Source organism: Thunnus albacares, chromosome 20, assembly GCF_914725855.1.
Source record: "Thunnus albacares chromosome 20, fThuAlb1.1, whole genome shotgun sequence".
NCBI classification, from domain to species: domain Eukaryota; kingdom Metazoa; phylum Chordata; class Actinopteri; order Scombriformes; family Scombridae; genus Thunnus; species Thunnus albacares.
Window position 1 is genome coordinate 9894717 of NC_058125.1, and position 22078 is coordinate 9916794.

Sequence of the window (22078 nt, forward strand, 5' to 3'; positions counted from 1 at the left end):
CCTGATCATCATTTCTCTGTCTCTGTCCAGGTGATGAAGGCTGATCTGTTCCTCTGTCAACCTCTTCCTCTCCTCTGCCTCCCGACCAAGAGGATACACAGGGCGCGACACCCCTGAATCGCAAAAAATAAAGGAAACATGGTTACACCAACTGTTGTGGACTAATCAAAAATATCATTAGATGACATTTCTGAGTATTTCCTTTGAAGGGAGAATCTACCTTCTGATACTTGTACTCGTACACATATTGTCACATTTGGATGTTCATTGCATGCCAGAAATTTGTATGTGTACCTTTCTGGCATACCCACTAACCCTTAAGTTGCCTAATTTATTTCTATGACAAAAAGTGACTTCCTACAATTCCCAGAAGGCCCTTGTCAACCTGTGCCTGTACAGAAATCAGCATCTCTGCCTCTTTATGATGAATTTCTTCCTGAAAGTGCAAAATTTTGAGCCGAGACAGAAGCTGTTTGCAAAAGGGTCTGAAGTTGTGTTAATCTCAGAATAAACATCAAAAAGGACTAAGAAATATAAGATACTATATGGCACTAATAGTTGTTCCCAAAAGTGTGTTATCATGGATTTTTCCTTTAACGCAGCCTAGAGCACAGATATAGCATTAATTGACTTCCAGTGCATGCAGGAACATAAATGATGTCTGACCTTTCATGCTGGGCAGCACCCTGCCCTGTCTGCTGTGTCCAGGGGTGTTGTCTGGGGAACGATGGGGGGGCCTGGCTACTGCAACTGCAATACCCACCGGAGGCTGTCGCACTTCCCCCTCTCCTGCCTCCCCAGCCTCCTTCCCACCTTTGTCCCCCCTCTCTCCCTCATTAGTGGAGCCTCGGCGAGGAGGGAGTGACTGTTTGAGAGGGTCTTGGAGGGAGGTGTTGCTTTTGCCTCCTCCTCTGTCCCCCTTCTCTGATCTCTCTCCACCCTGCTTGAGGCAGCCCAGACCACCAAAGGGGCTCCGCTGGGGCAGCAGCAACGGCTGCTGAGAGCTGTAGTTCATTAAGTTCTTCATGGCGCTGCCTTCACCCTCAGTGGTGTGTGATGAGGAACGGGATAGGGGAGGCGGTTGAGAATGGGGCTGGTTGTGGTCAGTGTTTGGAGCTCTGCTGCTCAGCCCTCTTACTTCACCGTTGCCAACTGATGCATGGTGGGAGCCTTTTCTCTGGTCCTCTTGGTGGCCCCCTCGAGCCCCCCAAGGTGTTGCTGTCTGACTTCCATCTCTTCCCCTCTCTTCTGAACTTGCTCCATGGCTGCTGTGCTGCTGGTGTCGTATCCTAGCAACCTTTTGTCCCTCCCTCTGAACTGCTGACCCCGAGCCCACCCTCCCATCAGGATGAGGACCTGAGTGAGAACAGTCCCTGAAGGGAGGCGTGCTGGCACCAGGGCCATTTTTGGATAAGCCCTGTCCAGCCCCAGGGTGTGTCCCCTGGGCATCTGGTGGGAGCGAAGGCCGGTAAACATCGTCCACAATCTCCACATCTCGGAAAGATGAAGATGTTTCCAGGCTGCAGGACCGTAGCTCAGGCTGAGAGCTCGGATTGGAACTGGGTTTGTGGAAGTGCTGTGTCTGGTGGCTCCAGTCAGGAGGTTTGTCAGCCTTGCCACAGCCCAGCTGCTGCTGGTGGGGCTGAGATTTGTCCTTCTTCTGGCAACTACTAAGCCGACTAAGGTGATGAGAGGGACTTTCAAAAGATCCATCTCCACTCTTGTCATCCCCCTTTCTCCCACCTCCTCCTGCACCACGACAGTCAGGAGCTGCCAAATCTCCCAGTGGCCCAACTGATGGAACATAAGTTGGGCCGATGACTTTTGCCTCCCTGCCAGATCCTCCGGATGTTGATACTGGATCTTTTGAGTGTGCCAAGGTAAGAGGGGTTGGGGGGCAGTAAAACTCAGGATGGGGATGGTGATGTGAGTGGTGCAGCCACCCTCCCGCCACTGTGGAGCCCATGTGTAAAGCATGAGGAGGAGGTGGCGGAGGGGGAGGAGGAGGAGGCATGGAATAGGAGGCCACAGAGTGCGGAGTTGGAGGTGCCAAGATGGCTGTGGCTGCAGCCGCACCTCTTCTCATACATTCAGAGGAGGAAGTTGAGGATTCGCTGATCTTCATCTCCCCATTTATGGGTCCATCCTTGGAGCAGCGCCTGCCACCACCAGATGGAGGTCTACCCACCCCACTACCACTGCAGCTGCTCAGTGCTCCCCCCTTTCCTCCAGAACCAGTCTCTGCCCCTGAACCACTGGACAGTTTACAGGCACTCATATGTTTCGTCCCCTGACTGCCCGAGTCACTGTCTCTGTACTCCTTGTGTCGCTCCAGAGGGTGTCTGTGGTCCTCCTCCCTGCTCTGGGTTGTGAGGTGAGGAAGGAGAGCGTGGTGAGGGTGTGAGTAAGCTTGGTGATGGTAGCTAGATGGAGTGGTGGCAGAGTTCGTCTGATGTGAATGGGGATGATGAAGCTGATGTTGTTTGTCTTTGCTCTCCTGGTGCCGCTCCTTGCTGCTTGATCGCTCCTTCTCCTTTGACACTGATGAAACCCCTTTCTCACTCACATCCTTGGCGCTCTTCCCACCTCCCCCACCACCTCCCCCGTTGTCTGTCTCTCGGCTGCAAGAGCCAAGCGGGTGGCCAGGGGCAGTCCTGGCCAGCGGAGGAAGGCTGTGATTGGTGGAGAGCAGAGGGGGCTGCGGAGGAAGGCCCCTCAGGTAGAAGTGATCTAAGAAGAGAGGAGAAAGTTTAAAATGGATCGCTACAATTGCAAGAGATTTAAATGGTAGCTGGAAAGTGGCTGTTTAAAACATTCATTTTCATAGAGTTGTATTAAAATTACTATATTAAAATGTGTTTCTGTAACGGTATCTGGAGAAACACTAATGCTAACTAACTTGAAAAAAATAGACTCTGAGTTACCAGCTGTTCTTACTCCTGTGGTAAGTGCTGATTAAGCAGTTTAGGGAAGTATATATATAAAGTGATTTTTTTCACAGTTACCTTCCCACACACACACACACATACCAACACCTACCTTTTTGAGTTTCATAGAAGCGGTGCTGTCCATAGAGACCGTTGCTATGGTGATCCAGGGGACTCATAGATAGAAAAGGAGAAGCAAGACTTCCTGAATAGCTGGGGTACCCTGTCAGAGGGAGGGAGAGCAGGAAAAAATTGATGTTTCTCTGCAGCGTTGACATTCAGCAGCCCTCTAAACAAACAGTTTATCTCTACAATCTATCATGAAATGGGGCCATTTTGGAAAACACAGAAAAAAAAAATATGGCCAGTTAGTGCTACTTTCACCATAAATGCACTTTTGCACAAACACACCACATGAGTTGACATTATTTACAGTGGACAAAGTGGTGACAAAAACCACAGCCGACAGCTACTGGCCAAGTGTTTGCAGCATTTAACTGGATGGAATTTGCTCTTCTACAAAACACATTTTTCCCAAACCCAAGACAAATAGTATGAACCATCACAACCCCCCTCCTTAAAACACACACACACACACACACACACATACACACACAGTCCTCCCAAGAGGTCACTGGGAGGTAAATGGTCGTTCCACTCTGTTCCTCGTCTTCAAGGACGTTGAACTGAATTGTGGGATAGAGGAGGTCTTGGTGGTTGTGTTGATGGGGGTGGATGGGTGTAGAATTGGGTGAGGGTCGCTGCGGGTGTGTGTGTATGTGGTGGTTGAGAGTGGGGTGTTATTTGGAGAAAAAACAGTAAAATCGCCACAGGTCCACGCACATACACAGAGGATCATACACAAGTACACAAACGCGGGAGGCAGACATCTCCACTTTATGGGGCCAAAAGGCTTGGATTGTGTGTGTGTGTGTGTGTGTGTGTGTGTTCTCCAGCAGCTGGTTTCATGCCCCACAGAGTGTCCTTGCCGGCCCGTTAATTGGCAGCCGTTAAAAGTTTAACGGTGGTGGCCAAAGTAAACAGCACTCCATAAAAACTCATCCTACGCATTCCACAGTCGCACTGCAAAACCACCAACGCCCCCTCACTGCTCCCAGCATGTTTGTGTGGGACTCAGTGTGTCTGCGTGTTCATGCTGCAGTGTAAATGCATGAATGTGTACACTCCACCGTGTGTGTGTGTGTGTGTGTATGTGTATGTGTGTGTGATTACTCTGACTGGTTAACAACCAGTGAATCTAAATGGCGACAATTAACCAAAAGGCTCTATCAGCCATCTAAAGCCAATCCCCCGGGTAATGATGAGTGATAAAACTCAGGGGGGAGGGAGGGAGGGGAGATGAAAAAGAAGAAGAGGGGAACAAAGACGGCAGAGGGACACTGTGAGAAAAAAAAGGGAGAGAGAAAGAAAGGAAGGAAGGGGAAGTAGGAAAGAACTGATAGGTTAGCAAATGAACAGATGATAGAGAGACAGAAAAGTAAAAGAGACAGAAAAAAGAACAGGGCTGTCAATATGAAAAGCCCCCAATCTGGTGCTGCTGTGAGGCGTTTGGAGAGAGGAGTGTGTGTGTGTGTGTGTGTGTGTGTGTGTGTGTGTGTGTGTGTGTGTGTGTGTGTGTGAGGGGGGATGGAAGATGAAGGAGGAAGTGAAGGGGAAGTGGAGAGCTTTGAGATGGCGGAGATGAGAGGACAGAGGAAAGGGAAGTAAGGAGAGAAGTGAGTGCACATGAGAGAGGAGACAAAAAACAAGGGCTGGTGTGGAAGAGGGAGAGCGAGCAGGATAGGTGTGTGTGTGTGTGTGTGTGTGTGTGTGTGCGAGAGAGAGTTAGTGTACGTTTGAGAAGGAATATGTGCTGTGCATTTCTTTGCGAAAATGTCTCATCTGTGAATACGTGTGTCTGTAGTGTGTGAGTGTATGAGTGTGTGTGTGTGTGTGTGTGTGTGTGTGTGTGTGAGTGTGTGTGTATTGGCCAGGTCTCTTCTCTCTGCGCTGGCTACGCTCCACTCTCTGGACCGTGGCCAGCTGGCAGACCGCCTACCGGAGCTCCCTGGCTTGAATTCTTAAAAACAATCATTTGTAGTGTGTGTGCGCGTGTTCGTGCGTGCGAGCGTGCGCACACGTGTATGTGTTCAGACATCAAAGCCGAGCCACACAGACACAAAATCTGTCTGATAGGCACACACATTCTCCCTCCGCACACACACACACACACACACACACACACACACACACACATTCTTGCTCTCTTTTCACTGCCGCTGCTCTCTCCTGCGTTCACGTTGAAGTCCTGCCTCCGACTCTTTCTATGAATCTGATTTATAAGACAGTCACTCCGGGCGACATTAGTGCTCATTTTCAGGGCTTAACTGTTGCTATTTATCGCTCGATGAGCTACAAATGAGGCAGTTGTACAAACAAAACTTGTCTCCTTTCAAGCTTTAAAGCTGCACCAGGATAGATTTCTATGTAAAAACACAGCTTTTATGAGTTTGTCTTATGAGCTTGAAATCAAAAATTTGCAGTGGTGAAGTGTCCCCAGACAGTGTGTTTGACTTACTTGCCCAAATTAAATTCTGGTGTGTACACTTGTCTGCTGACAGGATGTTACAAATTAAAACTTATAGCGGGGAAATAAATTCTGTTTCATAAACAGCAGCTCTCTCCAGAGAAAGCTGGACCCACCATCCTTTGCTTCTCTTTTCTTCTGGTACAAAGCAATTAAACGTTGATTACAAATAAAAAAGACCCCTTAATTAGAGGAATTTTCTTAATTTCAGCTATATTTGCGCCTCAAAATCTTCACTTCCAAATTGTGTCTACTGGGGAAAGTCTAGATGTCTTGTGTCCATGCCTTAAACCACAAAGAGACAAATGTGCGGGATATTGTTTGGTCCAGTGGTTTGTGGGATAATTGGCAGGAAGACCATTTAATTCATGCTGTAAAATAAGTCAGAAGAGCCCTTTTTCCATGGCAGACAGTTTGACTTGTCATAGCAGGGACACCACAGGTGTAACTAATAACATTAACAAGGGTTCAGTTCCATTTACGTGTCCCTGTAAGTCGTTTCAGCGAGCCAGCGTGCACAATACCAGGACCCTGAGACTGGCTCACCTAAATGGAATGCAGTTGTTATTCATGTTATTGATTACACCTGTGCTTTTCCTGCTCTATGACAAAATGTCTGCTGTGAAACTACAGTGGTCTCATAGCTGGTTAAATGTATTTTTTTTTTATTGCAGTACAATGCACGTTATTGAAGAAAGCAAATAAAGTGAATGTCTGCATATAAGCTTTCTATTCTAATCCCCAGCAACAGTGTTTGGAGACGTAAAAAAACTTTTCCATGGCGACATGTCTGGGTTTTATCGTTCACTCGCTCACATTTTGTGAAGAACTGGTGGAACGTGAAATTCTGATTCTGACCGTTTTCAGTTAGTTGAGAAATACAGCCTGTGACGGAAGCTGTCTCTCCACTGTAGCTCTTTTGGAGGTTATCTCTCTAGACCCATCTCGCTGTCAAAAGAGAAATCCTCTTACACACACACACAGAAACACATGCACACACATACCTGAAAAGGACAGATAACTAAGTCAAGCTCACTTTCTAACCACAAACGGTTAACAGTCGAAAGAGGACATGATGCATGTTGATGCGCACATTTTTGTTTGTGAGAGAGTGTGCGTGTGTGTGTCTGATCAGGAAGGGGGCCGTTGGAGGTCGGTTAGCCCAGAAGGGGCCCAGAGGGTGGGGCTGCGGTCAGAGGGGGAGGTGAATGTGAAGAGAGAGAGGATGGTGGAAATAGGGGTAAGTTTCAGTGTGCGTGTGTGTGAGTGTGTGTGTGTGTGTGTGTGTGTCAGTGTGTGAGGGGGGATGTAGAAGCTCATGAAACTTAAAACTTACCCCCAGAAGAGCATAAGGGGGTGAGAGATGATTGAATGAAAGGGGGGGAGAAAATATCGGATTGTGCTGGCAATGGGTGAAGAGGAGTGCTTGAAGAACGTTGTTGAATTACTGTTGATTATGATGCTATCTTTATACTGCATGAGGGTGTGTGTGCATGTGTGTTTGTGTTTTTTAGGTTGGGGCAAGAGGAAGAGGAAGATTTTGGTCGTGCACCAGTTCTGAGAGCGACACAGTGCTCAAGCTCTGAACTAGAAAACAGCCACAAACACAAAACCACATACAGCACCAGAAGAGAGTTGCATGTGTGTGTGTGTGTTTCTATAAGTAGCATCATCTGAGGCATCACTGCTGCGCGTATTTGGCCTCAGCTCAGTGTTGGTTAAACCACTTAATGGCTCCATCTCGATCTAATCCCAAACCAAGACCCTGGATTAACCAGAGACCAAGCACTCTGTGCTGCCTCCTGTGCGTGTGTGTGTGTTTGTGTGTGTGTGTGTGTGTGTGTGTGTCTTACCTTCATGTGAATGGGGGAACCAGATAGGGGAGGCGCTCGAATGGGGTCCAGTCCTATATGAGGGGGAGGACGGGGAGGCAGCAGGTCCCGAGGGGTGAGGGGGGTGGGAGGGCGGGGACCCCACACTGCTGGCCAGGAAGGAACCCATGAAGGAAGCACCTGAGAGACAGAAAAATGTTGGAGGTTAGAGAGGTGCTCACTGATTAAATTTGTCTCTCGGTGAGCAAGCGCTGGGGGGATAAATCTCCTGAGATGCTGATGAGAAAGCAACACCACAGAGGAAGTACTCAGAAGCTCCCAAGTATGACTGTTTAACTGAGAGAACTTCCTCAGATGAAGATAAAAAAATACAGAAGTTAAAAAAGGACGTGTGTAAATGATGAATGTTTCATATGCTTTCTAGACTTAGGCTTTTTTTGCACACACATCTCGGTTTGTCACACTTATGCCTAATTTTGAGAACGACTTGTGCACATGTCCGCTTTTAAATACTTTGACAATGTCTGTTGTCACCATTTGTGTCCAAATGTATGTGTCACTTGTTGCTTGCAAACATGCCATGGCCAAAAAGAAAGAAGACCTGGCATTGAACGTGGGAATGTTCATCTTCTAATACACATTTTCCAAAAATAGTTTTAAACAACCTGAAATATCATGAAATATCTGAATGATCAGAGCACCCTTGGGTTCGTTGAAACACAGCACGAGGTTGAGGCTAGAATTTTCTCCTGGTAAAATGTGAAAAGTCAGATGCGGCAGATCTGGGTGGCATTAGTATTACTGAGGAGTGCTGTAAAAAATGAAATTATGTGACCTGCCCTAGAGAAATTAATCCCTTCAAGCTACATTCACACGGCAGCTGGAAGTGTCCCAATTCTGATCGTTTTTCTCCTCACATGTGACACACATATCTGATTTTTTTTTCCTCTTAAAGTTATGATTGGAAAAAAGCTTCTTTTTTTCCAATTCTGATCTGAATGGGTATGTGGTACAAACTGGAGCCGGAGGCACGTGACTGATATGGAAGTGAGTACGGGTTGATTAATGTCACCTGTGACAAAATCATTGTTGTTATTTTGGTGCCAGGTCTTAGTCAGCATCAAGTGATAAACATGACAGTTGAAGGTCAAAGCCAACGTGGAGGCTCTTAAAACAGAAGGTAAAAAGTGAGGTTTCTCTGATTTCACTTATAAATTCTGTTTGCTGAGATTTTGAGGATGACTTCTACATTAAGAATACATCAAGATTTAACAGATAGGAAGCTATGTTTGCACTGATAAACACGTCTCAGGCTCAAATCTACTTTAGCCCTGCATGACAAAACACAGAACCCTCATTTTTTTTAATGAAGCCAGTCTGTCCACATAGAGGTCTCCAGTAAAACACCACAACCCTCCACAAACACCTCAACTTTTGTCTGACTGCAATGTGATGTCATCTCGCGAGGTGCTGCAGTGGCCAATCAAACTTTGTGACATGGACACAATATTTGCTGTTGTAGTGTTGTAAAATCATAAACTGAGGTGCAGTGTTTAAGCACCTGATAAGCTTTCAAACTTATGGATCTATTAATCAAAAACCGGACTTCCTAGATCATGAGTCACTGTAGTGGTACCTCAAACAACACATCAACGCCAAAGCTGCCCCTCGCACAGGACTGTTGTGAACACATGCTCATACTTTACGCAACATATTAGCCAAATTCAGATTTTCTGCTCTGAATGTTACTGACTGAAAGATGGAAGCAAGCTGTAGACCCAACATCAAGCTTTCACGCAGATTCTACATCCTGGTTTTCTACCAACCATGTCTCGTTAACTTCATATATTACTGAGTTGTTTTCCCACTAATGTTGCGTTGGTAATCGCTGCTGCAACCAAAGCACTTTGGTTAAGGTTGGTGAAAGAGCATGGTTTTGCTTAAGGGTTAATTAACATGTTGTGCTGCAAGTCGTTGCAGTCTTTTTTTTTTGCATTAAACCACGACCATTTCCGTAACCTTAACCAAGTGCTGTGAGTGCCTAAACATAACCATAAAAAGCTGTAGTGACTTCTACTTGAAGATCGGACATTTTAGTGGAGAAAAAAAGAACTATACGTTGCCAAAAACATGAATTAACAACATTTTCTTATTATGTTGAGAGACAACATAATTCAGCCAGCATTGTGTTCCTACCTAAAGGTATTTGCTGTTGCAATTTAGTTGTATATGAATATAATCTCAGACAGAGACAGACGTGTTTCTACAGTCTATGATCAACATGAATGGCGATTAGATTTACAGAAAGGAAACTAGTAGAAACATAGTTACAAAAATCATAGCATCATTCGTTGATCATTCATGTCTTTTCAACATGGCTTTCTAATATTTCACCCAGGTGAAGATTTGCAGTCATATTCAAGAACATCACACAGGATGTAGTTTCAACTATGAGTAAAAATGTAGTTTCACCTCTTAGAAAGGACTAATAGCAAGCTTAGACATTCAGTCTCATCCTGTAACAGTTTAAGCGAACAGGCTCAGTTCAGTTTGGCTCCGTTTGAATGTATCTCCACTTATCAGCATGCTCTCATTTAGTGGAACAACCCCAACAGTTGTAGGGGAAGGAGGAAACAAATCCACAGGGAATCAGGTAATTAGTCACTGGATGGAGGGAAAGAGAGACAGAGAGAGAGGTGGTGGGTTGGGTCGTTACACATAAATGCTGCCTTGCATCAGAGACAATTACCACAACAGTCCGCATCTGAGTCACACACATACACACACACAAACACGTACAGTACCTTCACCTCAACCACGACCCGACGCCCTAACAACCACAACCACAACTGCCTTCAACTGTCTGCCGATCTCTCTCTCTCTCTCTCTCTCTCACACACACACACACACCCACACACACTAGAGAGAGAGCACAGGATAAATCAAGAGAGAGATGGAGCAGCGGTATTAAGAGACAAATCAGAACAGAGTCTCTCTATTTACACAAACACACACACACACACACACACACACACACACACACACATACTACACTGCACTTAGACAATTTAAAAGCAGAAATCTCTCAGTCTTTTTTGCTCTTGATGTAGTCACAATAAGGAGTAAGGAGAAAAAAAAAAAGAATCAGCCAAAACTTTCCTTCTAGACATTTATTTTCTCTCTTTCTGCCTCTCTCTCTCAGCTGCTCTCAGACAGGATATTTTTTCAGTGTTTTTTTTTTTTTTTTTTGCTCCAAATCCTCTCTTGTACAACTGTAGATCAGTGGCCTTTCAGCCAGTCATAATAAAACACAGCTCATATAAGAATCGGGCTGATTTCACAAGACCCCCCTGGCAGTGCAGTGCAGACTCTCTTTCACACACACACACACACACACACGTACGTCAAATAGAGAATGACACACACACACACACACACACACTTGGCTCGCTGTACCTCATCGTCTATAACAGACGACAGGAAAAAAGAGTCAGTTTTCAGCTGAGCAGCCGTGCATTTTTGAAAATTAGACGAGGCATCTTGAAGTGTCTCCAAGGCCCATAAAAGTCAACTTACATTAAAGAAGACAGTAAAACAAAAATAAATGTTACACTGATTTCAAACAGTAGTGATATTGATTAGCAAGTTTAGTGTTGTAAATACTTTGCATTCCTTGTTGACTTTCTTCCCACAGCCGTTCTTTAATCTCCCACCCTCTCAGATCTCCACCCATCCCCCTATTTCCCCATCTTTTTCCATTTACTCATCTCTTTCCTTTTTCCCCTCTTTTCCCCCATTCCCTCTTTCCTGTTACCTCCCTCCCTCCCCCCCCCCCTCTCTGTCTGTTTTCTGTTGGCGAGTTGAGGAGAAAATCATATTTGCCCGCTCCCTCTGGCCTGCTGATATGGAAAATCATCTCGGAGGCCAGCCGCTAACGTAAACCTTATTTCTGTCCCTGCGTGTGTGTGTGTGTGTGTGTGTGTGTGTGTGTGTTTTTCTCTCCTCCCCTTCTTCTCTTCCTGCCCTCTGTTTCCGCCTTTGTTTTATCCTGATCTGCACATTCCCTTTCCATCTGTCACCGCTGCATCCTCTCGTAGTTTCCCGTAGCTCTGAGCAGAAACGCCAAATGACGAAAGCAAACATACTGAATTAGCCACAACTGACGAGATGCATCAGAGGAATAGTGTGAAAAGAAGACAAACATAACAAACATTACTCTAACTCAACAGTGGTTTTGACTTTCAGATCAACCACAGATATGCAACCACATCAAAAATTCAACTCTGACCCAAGTGACATCATGATTATGTACGCATATTACTGTTATGTGCATATGTTATTTACCATAAATAAAAGCTGCTGTCTGTGAAAACAGCTACATTCAGTCTCCATAGTGGTAATTAAAGTAGAAAACGTGTTTGTATGCTTCCCATTTTCCCCCAGTTGGCATCACGAGTTGGAAAAGTGTGTCAATACACAGGCAGCGAATCCTCAGATGTTGACAATCCAAGGTAATAAAAACCGGGATTATGAGTTTTCTATTCACGCTAATACAGTCAGCTGTACTTACAGTGAGCAAAATCTGCTTTAGTTTATTTATGATTGACTGTAATGTGATTTGCTGAGGGGAAAATCCACTCAAAAACACTTAAACACTGTAAAAAAAAAAAAAAAAGTATTGGAAGTGTGCCTCGCTTTTCTGGGCAGGTTTTTGCTGCTTGGCATATTTTTGGTATTCTCATGGATAACAGGGCCAAACATAAATTTTGGGATGTCGCTATAATTCCAGCGCAGCCACAGTGGAGTATGATAGCGGCGAATCTGAAGATTCAGCAGTATAAAGGTCAGGATTTGATGTCAGTGTTTCAGAATATAACAGTCAGAGACTCAGATAGTGTTTTACACTGATGTTTAACGGTCATTTGGGGAGGAGTCTATCTATAAAAAGCAAAAAAAAAAAAAAAAGGAAGAAAGAAAACTAAATTCTCTACAGAAAGTAGTTAAAAAAAAGAGCTGTCACACTATTGCTCCTACAAGAGGTTGATTGAAATAACACCTATGGTAGTGTGGGAATAGAGTGGAATTTTTTATTTAACCCTAATAGATAAAAGTTGCCAAAAAAAAAAAAAAATTGGCTCAAATTGTGCAAGAAATGCCGCTTTTTTTGAGTGCTCTCACGTTTTCACACCTTTAAGGCACACTATGACAGTTTTAATTAAAGATGGATCAATCTGGTCTGCTCAGAAAGCTTGGCAATCATGTTTAGAAACAGTAACAGGGTAAATGCTTTCATGCAAAATCCAAAGAAAGTGTCGAACGATGAAAAGCACCCAATAACGTGCAAGGTTATTTTCTCATTTTTAAATTATAACAGATCTGGTCTTGCATTTGTTAAAGCCACTTATATACAGTATGCGCAGTATATTGCATGAGCCAAAGCAAAGAAAAAAAATCAGTGTGAAAAAAAAATAACCCTGCACCCTCTTTTGTGTGTTTGTCTCAGCAGCTGCTGAAGAGTGCTTGATGAGATCTACATTGAAACAAAACAGCGAAACAAAAGATAACAGGCCAGACCGTCCCAAGGTTTCTCACTATTCTAGAGAGAGAAAGGGATGGAAGAAGAGGAGGAGAGGAAGATGAGGAGGAGGAAGAAGCAAACAGGATAGGAGAAAAGGAAGACACCAAAGGGGAGGGCATTGGTGGTGATATAACGGATGTCACAAGGACAAATAAGCAAACAGATAAAGTAATGGAGTGATATTCTTTGCAGCTCTCTGAATGGACTGTTGCTGATCAATACACACACAAACACACACACACACACCTGGAAGGATGACGAGTTAAATCGATCTCCATCCGATTGAAGATCAATATCCTCTCATGTTCTATTGTCACATTTGCCAATTAACAAAAGCCTCTGTCCACACACTGATATACTGAACTCTTGTCTCTCACACACACACACACACATTCTCTCTTTTACCAACTCTGCCAATGGTGGCCACTACTGAAAGAGCCTGACAGTACAGTCTCAGCATGTGTGTGTGTGTGTGTGTGTGTGTGTCAGAGGTTCTGACTCTCGTTAGCTTGGCTGTTACGCTTATTGCCGTACACTTGGCAACCTCTCGTCAGTCTGACCCTTTCATAAGCCTCCAACCACCAAGGACCCTGGCACTGAGCCTTCAATCTGTGTGTGTGTGTGTGTGAGTGTGTGCGCAAGAGTGTGTGTGCGTGCAAGTGTGTGTGTGTGTGTGTGTGTGTGTGTGTGTGTATTTAGGGGCAGGAGTCAAGCCAGACCTTTCTGATCTGTTTTGACACCACGGAATTGCACAAGTGACAGGGCTACTCAAACAAGGCGGTCGTGGAAGACGCTTAGACACACACGCGCGCACACACACACACACACAGACACACACACACACACTCACACACAAAGGTCCATAAAAGCATTATGGCACTGGGGACACAAACACATTCAATGTGTGAGTAAGCGCCCGAGCGGTGCTTACAAAGAATACGTTCAGGGGAGAAAAGGAGTTCTTTTGCTCGACTAGATCCAGATAGCATTTTCCTTCTGCTCTATCTTATTATTCATCAACGATTCCTCTTGACTCATTCATGTTAGAGAGAGCAGGGTGTGCAAGCAAAGCATGGCATGTCGCCTGGGACAAGCGGCTGTACTGAATCACATTACGGCGGGAAGAAGAGAGAGGACAGAGAAAGAGAGAGAGAGAGAGAAAAAGAGTGGAGGGGAAAAATGAGATGAAAGAGCTACAAATGAGAGATGTCCCTGTGAGGCGCATAAATCAGCAGACTATGAACAGCACAGCTCAGGCTGCGGACCAGAGCCTTGCCGTCACACACACACACATATACACACATTCCCTCTCTACTACCATCTCTCTGCATGCACCAGACTACTGTAGTAACATCCCGATCTCGCTGCGCCTACACGTGTGCATTTACACCATCAAAAGCCACTGAGGATGCTAAAAGACACATCATCTGCTGACTGTGATTCCATAAAAATGACAGAAAATAAAAAGCAGAGGGAAAGCAGGAGGAATTAAATAAATAGGAGAAGAAAACGTGCAACATTGCACCTTGTGTCAAACCAGCCTGAAAAGCCAAAAGAAAAAAAAAAAAACTCCAGTGTTCAGAGTTTTCCAATGGCGAACGTGGCCCACGAGATCCACCAGCAAACTGTGAGTGAGAAGGAAAATGTTCCTGCTTTTGACCACAGACTTTTTGGACGCCACAGACCCACCCTCCCACCTACGGCAGGAGGAAAGGCCATATATGGTCACGGAGAGCAGGAACACATAACACATGAGAGATTCAGGAAGGAGGGAAGGGGGGCTGTCAGAGTAGATTTTTCCATGTTTTACCAAAGAAAACAGGGGAATTTGGGGAATAGGGGTCATACGAGACTGGCTCTGATGCTTGGGTCAGAATGAAACACACACACACACACACACATACACTAATTAAAAGCATAAGGTTGCTGATATTTCAGGAAAGCCTGCGGTGAGAGTCAATAATGCAATTCTGTCTACTTGGATGTGTGTGTGTGTGTGTGTGTGTGTGTATGTGCGCAACCCTCCTCCTCCCCCAGACAGCCTCCCACCCCCACATCCCCCCAGTAGTTTTGTAGCTCTGGTAAACAGCAAGGAAGCTTGTTCTGGGAGTTTTGGTTGTCCTCCAGTCCGACATGATGGTGCCACACCCTTGTGGTCCATTCACTCTGCAGCCACAGCAAACATACACACACACATACACTCTCACACATGCACTGACAATAATGATTTGAAGCTGTATGTGCCTGCCGCTGGATAAAATACACCTGGGGGTCAAGACACAAGGAAGAGCACAAAGTGAGTCGAACAGAGAACACGTCACCATGACCCTGAGAGCAGAGCGGAGACAGAGCTGAACAGCACAGGTACACACGTGTTTCTTCATGATTCACTGAAGTTCAAACACAAGACAAGTTTACCACTCATCATCATTAACGCACAATTCCTATTAAACACATTCTTTACAGCTGCATTATGTGACTCATTAACTTATTTGTGACTCTGTTACCTATTAACGTGTATTCCTGATTGCAATTATAGTTCAAAAGCATGAAAGTAGACGTTAACAATATGTGAAGACCAGTGCTGGGGGTAGTCTGACTCACAGGATGTAGACTGTGGGTATAAACCAGCTGTTGGCCGACTATTTCAGTTGGAATTCTTCTCCTCTACTTCTATGTGTGTGTTAGCGTTTTCAAAATCCCCGTCGCTACATGAAACAACAACAAGCTCTGAGCTAGCAACCTACACGAGCTTCTGTGATATCAGTTTAATAACATTCTGCAAAAGTAAGTCATCTGTGGTTTTAATGAGTCTAACTTAACTAGTGAGCTCCTCCAGAGCTAAAGTACGGGCAGGCTTCACCTCTAGGGCACCGATTATCAAGTTATGTTTGTCTTTTTTATCAGTAAAAGTCACATCACATCGTCAACAAACGTCTTTTACTTTTCTTTGTGGAGTTTTCTTTTGCGGGGATTTAGTCGCCATCAAAACAAGTCCCCCTGACACTATTTCACTGCATCCCAGGCTTAGCGCCGCCCAAGACGATTGTAATTGGTTTAAGGAAATACAATCAAGCGAGAGCGTTTTTTTCCCCTATAGCAGAATTATAATGGGTTCAGTCAGACCTTTCTCCAGCATTGGCACAGAAAATGAGTTGTAGAGATAGGTCTGGCTATGCGAGACTATGTTGGGGGTACTCAGATTACTCTTTTGTTGAGTAATGTAACACGTTAGTTTTGCGATTCAAATAATCATCTATTTAGTTACGTTTTCAAATACACAGTCTAGTGTTAAAATATCGTAGCAGGCTGGGGATTCTCGGTGGCAAGAACTCAAGCAGAGAGATGATCTCACGAGAAACAGCGCGATTTTATTGGTAGCAACAGGTATACCGTCAACACTGCAACGCCCTCTCACTACCATACTGGAGGGAAAGTACTAACGGTGCACATACAACCTGGATACTACCATACAAACTAAGATGAACAACAATCCAAAAAGTACCATAGTTACAGCAAATTAAACTACTTTGACGGTCAAAACTTTTCTTTTCTTCAAAATTAATCAAACACTGTTCAAAAGCACACAAAAAAAAAGTTTGAGAGAAAAAATGTAATGTAAGTTTATAAATGAATTAAGAGTTACTTTAATTGTCTGCAGTGTTTTGGCAGATTTTGAATATGCTTTGCTTTCAAGAGTCATGATCTATTTAGACGTTTTCTAGAAAGAAATGTGATTTTTTTTTTTTTAAGCCGTGCAATAATTCAAGTATTATAATCTCAATTTTCCTTTCATCTTGGACGTTGCAAAAACCACTTCAGGCTATTTTTTACTATGAAGGTTTGAGATTGCGGCCCCAGATTTGCAGCGGCGGTGCAGCTAAAGTTAGCTCAAACTCCAGTGGAAACAAACACACCTACGCTGCAGGCGCGAAGCAGCACGGCGGCGCTTGTGAAGAAGACGACATCCTTTAACCAGCAGACCCAGATTCGAGCGTATCCATGTCAGCAAGCATTTGCCCTGCTGAAGTGTCCTTGAGCAAGACACTAAATCCCTACTGGCTCTTGCACCGCTGTAACTGACCCTGCAGTCTGACCTGCCAGCAGCCCAGAGAAGGTAAATTTCCCTAAGGGGATCAAATATCACATTATTATTACAGTATGCTTCTTATAAGCCATCTACAGTGCTCCCTTCAATCCCACACCAAGGAGAGTCATATCTCAGTATCATTGGAGCAGGATGTGTGTGTATGCGTCTACATACGAGTGTATGTGTGTGTGTGTTAAACCACGCCGCTCTGTATCACCCTCCATCATCGTGAGTTGAGGGGTTGTGGTTCCTAGAGAAGCACTTTACTTAAATTAGACCCTCAACGGCTCGACATGCAGGTGTCAGCGTGTGTATATATGTGTGTGTGTGTGTGTGCCTGAATGTGTACTGTGTGTGTGGATGTGTGTGTGTGTGTGGGCGTCAGACAGTCAGTGTGTGCCAGTGTGTGTGTGTGTGTGTGTGTGTGAGGGGGGAAGAGACGAAACAAGAGAGAAGAGCGGGATCAGCAGACAGCGAACACGAGAGAGAGGCAACGAGGGAGCGAACGGAGGAAGAGAGAGGGAAGGAGCGAAAGAGCGATGGAGGGAGGGAGGGAGGGATAGGGAGAGTGAGTGAGCGAGCGAGCGAGCGAGCGAGAGAGAGAGGATGGGAGCCAGTGATGAGGAAAGAGAGAGTGAGATATATATCGAGAGAGAAAGAAAGCAGGTGAGAATAACCTAGTCTGACCTTATTTCACTATGGCTTTCCCTTTCTTTATATTCCTTCATTGCAGTAATATTTACACAGGAATAAAAGATTATTGGAGAGATCCACAGAGATGAAATAAAGAGGAAGGAAGGTGATTAGAAAAAAGAAAATAAGCAAAAGAAGGGATGGAGAGCAATAGGGTGAAGGATTGGGGGAAAAATCTTAAATTATTTTCATTGTCAATTAGACAGTCAATTATTTTCCTCTATTAATTGATTCATCATTTAGTCTATGAAATGGTAAAAACTGTTCAAAAATACCCATCTTCAAATGTCTTGCTCAGGAAATCCTCATATTTAAGAAGCTGGAACCAGTGAATGCCATTTTTGCTTTAAAAATGACTCAAAGAATTAATTGATCATCATACACATAACATATTGATTAATTGAGCATTTGTTTCAGCTCCACCTCCAATGAAGAGGGAGAAATAAAGGCCAGCACAAAAATCCAAACCAACTCAATTATACTCAACTAAACAGAAAAATCTGTGAACTATTGTTCAGAAATCATAAAGCAAGTTTGGCCCTTAATATGTTTTTACAATCACATTAAAGATACATAGAAATACAAAAAGTCAAGGAAAAAATTGATGACTGCACACAGCCTGGACAGTGAAACAGGTAGATGCAGTTAAAGACGAAACAATTAGTTGATTAATGGAGATGTCGATCGACAGAAAATTAATCCCAACCTGTTTTGATGACTGATTGTTAATGTAAGTCATTTTTCAAAGCAAAGATGCCAAACATTTCCTCGTTCTAGCATCTTAATTGTGATGAATTGCTGCTTTATTTTGTCTTAGCTGATCTTTAAATCTCTTTCAGGTTTTAGACTGTTGCTCATAAATAACAGGCTTTAGGGCATATTTCACTATTTTCCGTTTGTAGGACAAACAATTAACAATGAATCAAGAAACTGGTCTGCAAATTAATCGATAATGAAAAGAATCGTTTGTTGCAGCCTTTATTCAATATTATTGTTTATCGACTTTATGTGGAATTAATTAAGTTACCTTTTTACAATTTTTTGTTGTCCAAATGAATGATTCTAAAGGAACTGCAATTAAAAAAGTTTTTGTCTTACACATTTGAACAATTTGGTCTCAGGTGATGCACAACAGCGGAATATAATTAATTTCTTTTTGCATATTTTACACATTTTTCTTATTTTTTCCATATTGTGATATATATTAATATCAGAAAGTCTTATTAATACCACGATAATGAACCCTGGCTACCAAGAGAAGGCAGACTGTTTTCACTCTACTCTGCAGCCGTTTAGCTTCACTTCCTCACTGAATTCACCAATTATACAGACTTAAGAGAATAATTCTTACACAAAGCCAGCATCATATGTCCAGAAATTCCCCCCTCAGAAAAATTAAGGTAAACTTCTCTACATTTTGGGGCAGATTAGCAAAACAGCTCTTTTGACTGCGAAATATCTATCTGGATGCCACAACCGAGACCGTTTTCTGTCATGCTTATAGGATTGTTTAAGATATTTGTCTTCTTGTGATTATTTATTTATCTAAATGTATTTTTGTTCAGTAATATGTAATTTAGCTTTGGCAGTAATGTCATGAATGCACAAAGCTTATTTGATTTGAAAAAAGACAAACCTGAAACAAATGGAAGAGACGATAAAACACAGACAACACTGAGAGGTTCTGATGAAGCATAACATGCGAACATAGCGTACACTCATACACACGAGGAACCGAGGAACACACACACACACACACACACACACACACACTTATAGGCAGGAGTGAGAGCACACATGCAAAAGCAGAGATAAGTGCGCACTCACACACAAAAGAAGTCCCCGATATTATGCATGCACACATGCTTCCAAACATTACAAAAACACACATCAAAACAACCGGAAAAGACAGTAGGCGGTTATTAAAGAGACAAGAGAGAAAAATAGAGAGAAGGAGAAGAGACACTTTACCAGCAATCAAAGACGAAGAGGAGAAGAGACGGAGAGAGAGAGAGAAGAAGAGAGAGAAGTAGAGGTAGAGAGAGAGAGAGAGACATGCAAAAAAAAAAGGGAGAGTTTGCTTCTAATCAGCCTGGATCCAAAATTTAGACAGGCACACATAGAGGCACAAGCAGTCCCAGTAGGATTAGGACCTCGGCACTGTGTGTGTGTGTGTGTGTGTGTGTGTGTGTGTGTGTGTGTGTGTGTGTGTGTGTGTGTGTGTGCACGTCCCACGAGACTGATTAGCCATGAATGACTGATGACGGATCTTTGTTGTTTTTGGGTTTTTTTTTTTTTTTTTTTGCTAGCTCTCTTTCTCGCACTCTCTTTTCTTGTTTTCTTTCTCACTACTCTCAGCTCGGGCAAGAGCATGGGAGGGGATTCACACACACACACACGCACATGCACACACACACACACACACACACACACACGGCTGCACACGGCTCCATGTATATTCAACGAAGACTCCTGAATATACTTAATGCTTTCATGTGTGTCACTGTGTAACGATCCATGCTGTTCCACACAGCTGCTTATCTCTTTTTCTTACTCGCTTCCTCCCTCACGCGCGCACACACACACACACACATACACACACACATAGATATGAAATCTATTTCCTATTTAAGAGCACATTAGCTGTCTTTCACACAAAACACTCAATCTGCTCAATCTGTACCACAGCAGCAGTGTGACTCAGAAAAAAACGTGAAGGGGTCTGGCATTCAGGAGGCAGTCTGACCACTCTGCCTTCTTTAACCTCACCTCCAGATGAACCTACAGCCCCCTCCATCCATCTGAGCCCCCCTGACAGCAAAACAAACTGGACATAGACCCGCCTGAATGGAATCCATTACAATATGAATGAGCCAAACAGAGCTGAAAATGAATCGAATAGAGAACCAAAACACAACGGCCGAGAAAAAGGGCCCCGGCTGAGTCAAACAAGTCAGCTCGAGTGACGATGAGTCAGGCGTAAATGTGACCCTGAGACGTATAAAAGCCGGCCCCCATCTCAGGTGTCGTTCGCCGCGATAAGGGTTGCGCCGCCTTGCTTTGCGGTGTGCATTTTCAGGAGGGTGCAGACCTGTGGATCTGGCGAGACTGTGACATCATGTCTGTCCCCCCAGCACTAAGTGATGTCACCTCTCTGTCACGTAAACAGGGGATTGCCTTGACCCCTCTGAAGAAGTGGAAAGCCATAAAATAGCAGGGAACTATAGCGTCTGCAAACACACACACACACACACACACACACATATGTGCACACTTTCTTTTCACATATCATGAATACCAGCCACAGCAGCCACATATTCACATAAAACACCTTATAGGCCTACTGTATTTTTAAATGAACACACACACACACACTCATACACCCAGCTCCCCCTCCTCCTGTACATAGTAAGAAGCTGTTTTAGCCTTGTGTTTTGCAGGCTGTTTAAAATGTCATTTTTCTCTCATTTCTCTGACTTCACAGGCGCCGCGCTGAGCTCTCACTCCCTCTTGCCAAATCCTCAAATCGTTTCTGATTTAGTGAGTCTGGCCGTGGGCCGAGTAGCACCGGGACGGGCCCGTTAACAACCGACCGAGTGGCGAGGAGGGGAGGAGGCAGAGGAGAAGAGTGTATGGAGGGGAGGGGGGGGGGACAAATGAGGAAATGTGGAAAAGGAGAGGAAGCAGGCTGAAATTGAGACAGAAATAGGAGTGCTGAGAGAAGCTGGTCTGCTAACAACACCAGGAGGCGATGGGTGTGTGGGGAGTTAGACAGAGATGGGAGCTGGATGTAAGAGGTGGGGGGATCGATTGAAAAGAGCGGAGAGTGAAAGCAGGGGGTGGTGGGGGGAGGAGGGGGGAGAGCAGAGGGGGGAGAAACAGGGCTGTGAGGAGGAGGGAGAAGAAGAAGCAGGGCTGGAGGACCACTCGAAGAGCCGAGAGGAGTGAACGCAGAGTGGAAGGGGAAGTGAAAGAGGAAAGCAGAAGGAGAGGAGGAAGAGGGAGGGCGAGCATGTGGTTAAAGAGGAGCGAGAAGACGGGTGGAGGGGAGGTCTGGCCGGCGAGGGAAGAAGAAGAAGAAGAAGAAGAAGAAGAAGAAAAAAGGGGGAAGAGGAGAGAGAAAGAGCACATGGACACAGGAAGTCTGGCGCTTTCCATTCACATGCCAAGTCATCAGATGGTGGTGTGTGTTCACACCCCGGAGATGTCGCAACCAAATGCACCCCACTCCCTTCAAATCACTGCTACCGACAATAAGCAGCTGTTCACATGTTGGATGAGAGCTGGAGATGAGACAAAAGTCTTTCTGTTGCTGTAGCAAATGTGCTTCAGAACAAACACATGCTTCACTCAAAACTCCCAACATCAAAA

The 22078-nt window shown here is 44.5% G+C and overlaps 1 protein-coding gene across 1 annotated transcript in view; it reads right to left on the reverse strand.

Moving 5' to 3' along the window:
• The window catches only part of bahcc1b (BAH domain and coiled-coil containing 1b), a 55766-nt gene that overhangs the window by 24705 nt on the left and 8983 nt on the right, over window positions 1-22078 (reverse strand). Inside the window, exons 3-6 of the mRNA XM_044337280.1 lie at window positions 7368-7526; window positions 3040-3150; window positions 667-2730; window positions 2-113 (exon numbers count right to left, since the gene is read on the reverse strand). Coding sequence (XP_044193215.1) covers window positions 2-113; window positions 667-2730; window positions 3040-3150; window positions 7368-7526 — 2446 coding nt within the window. The remainder of the gene's footprint in view (window position 1; window positions 114-666; window positions 2731-3039; window positions 3151-7367; window positions 7527-22078) is intronic.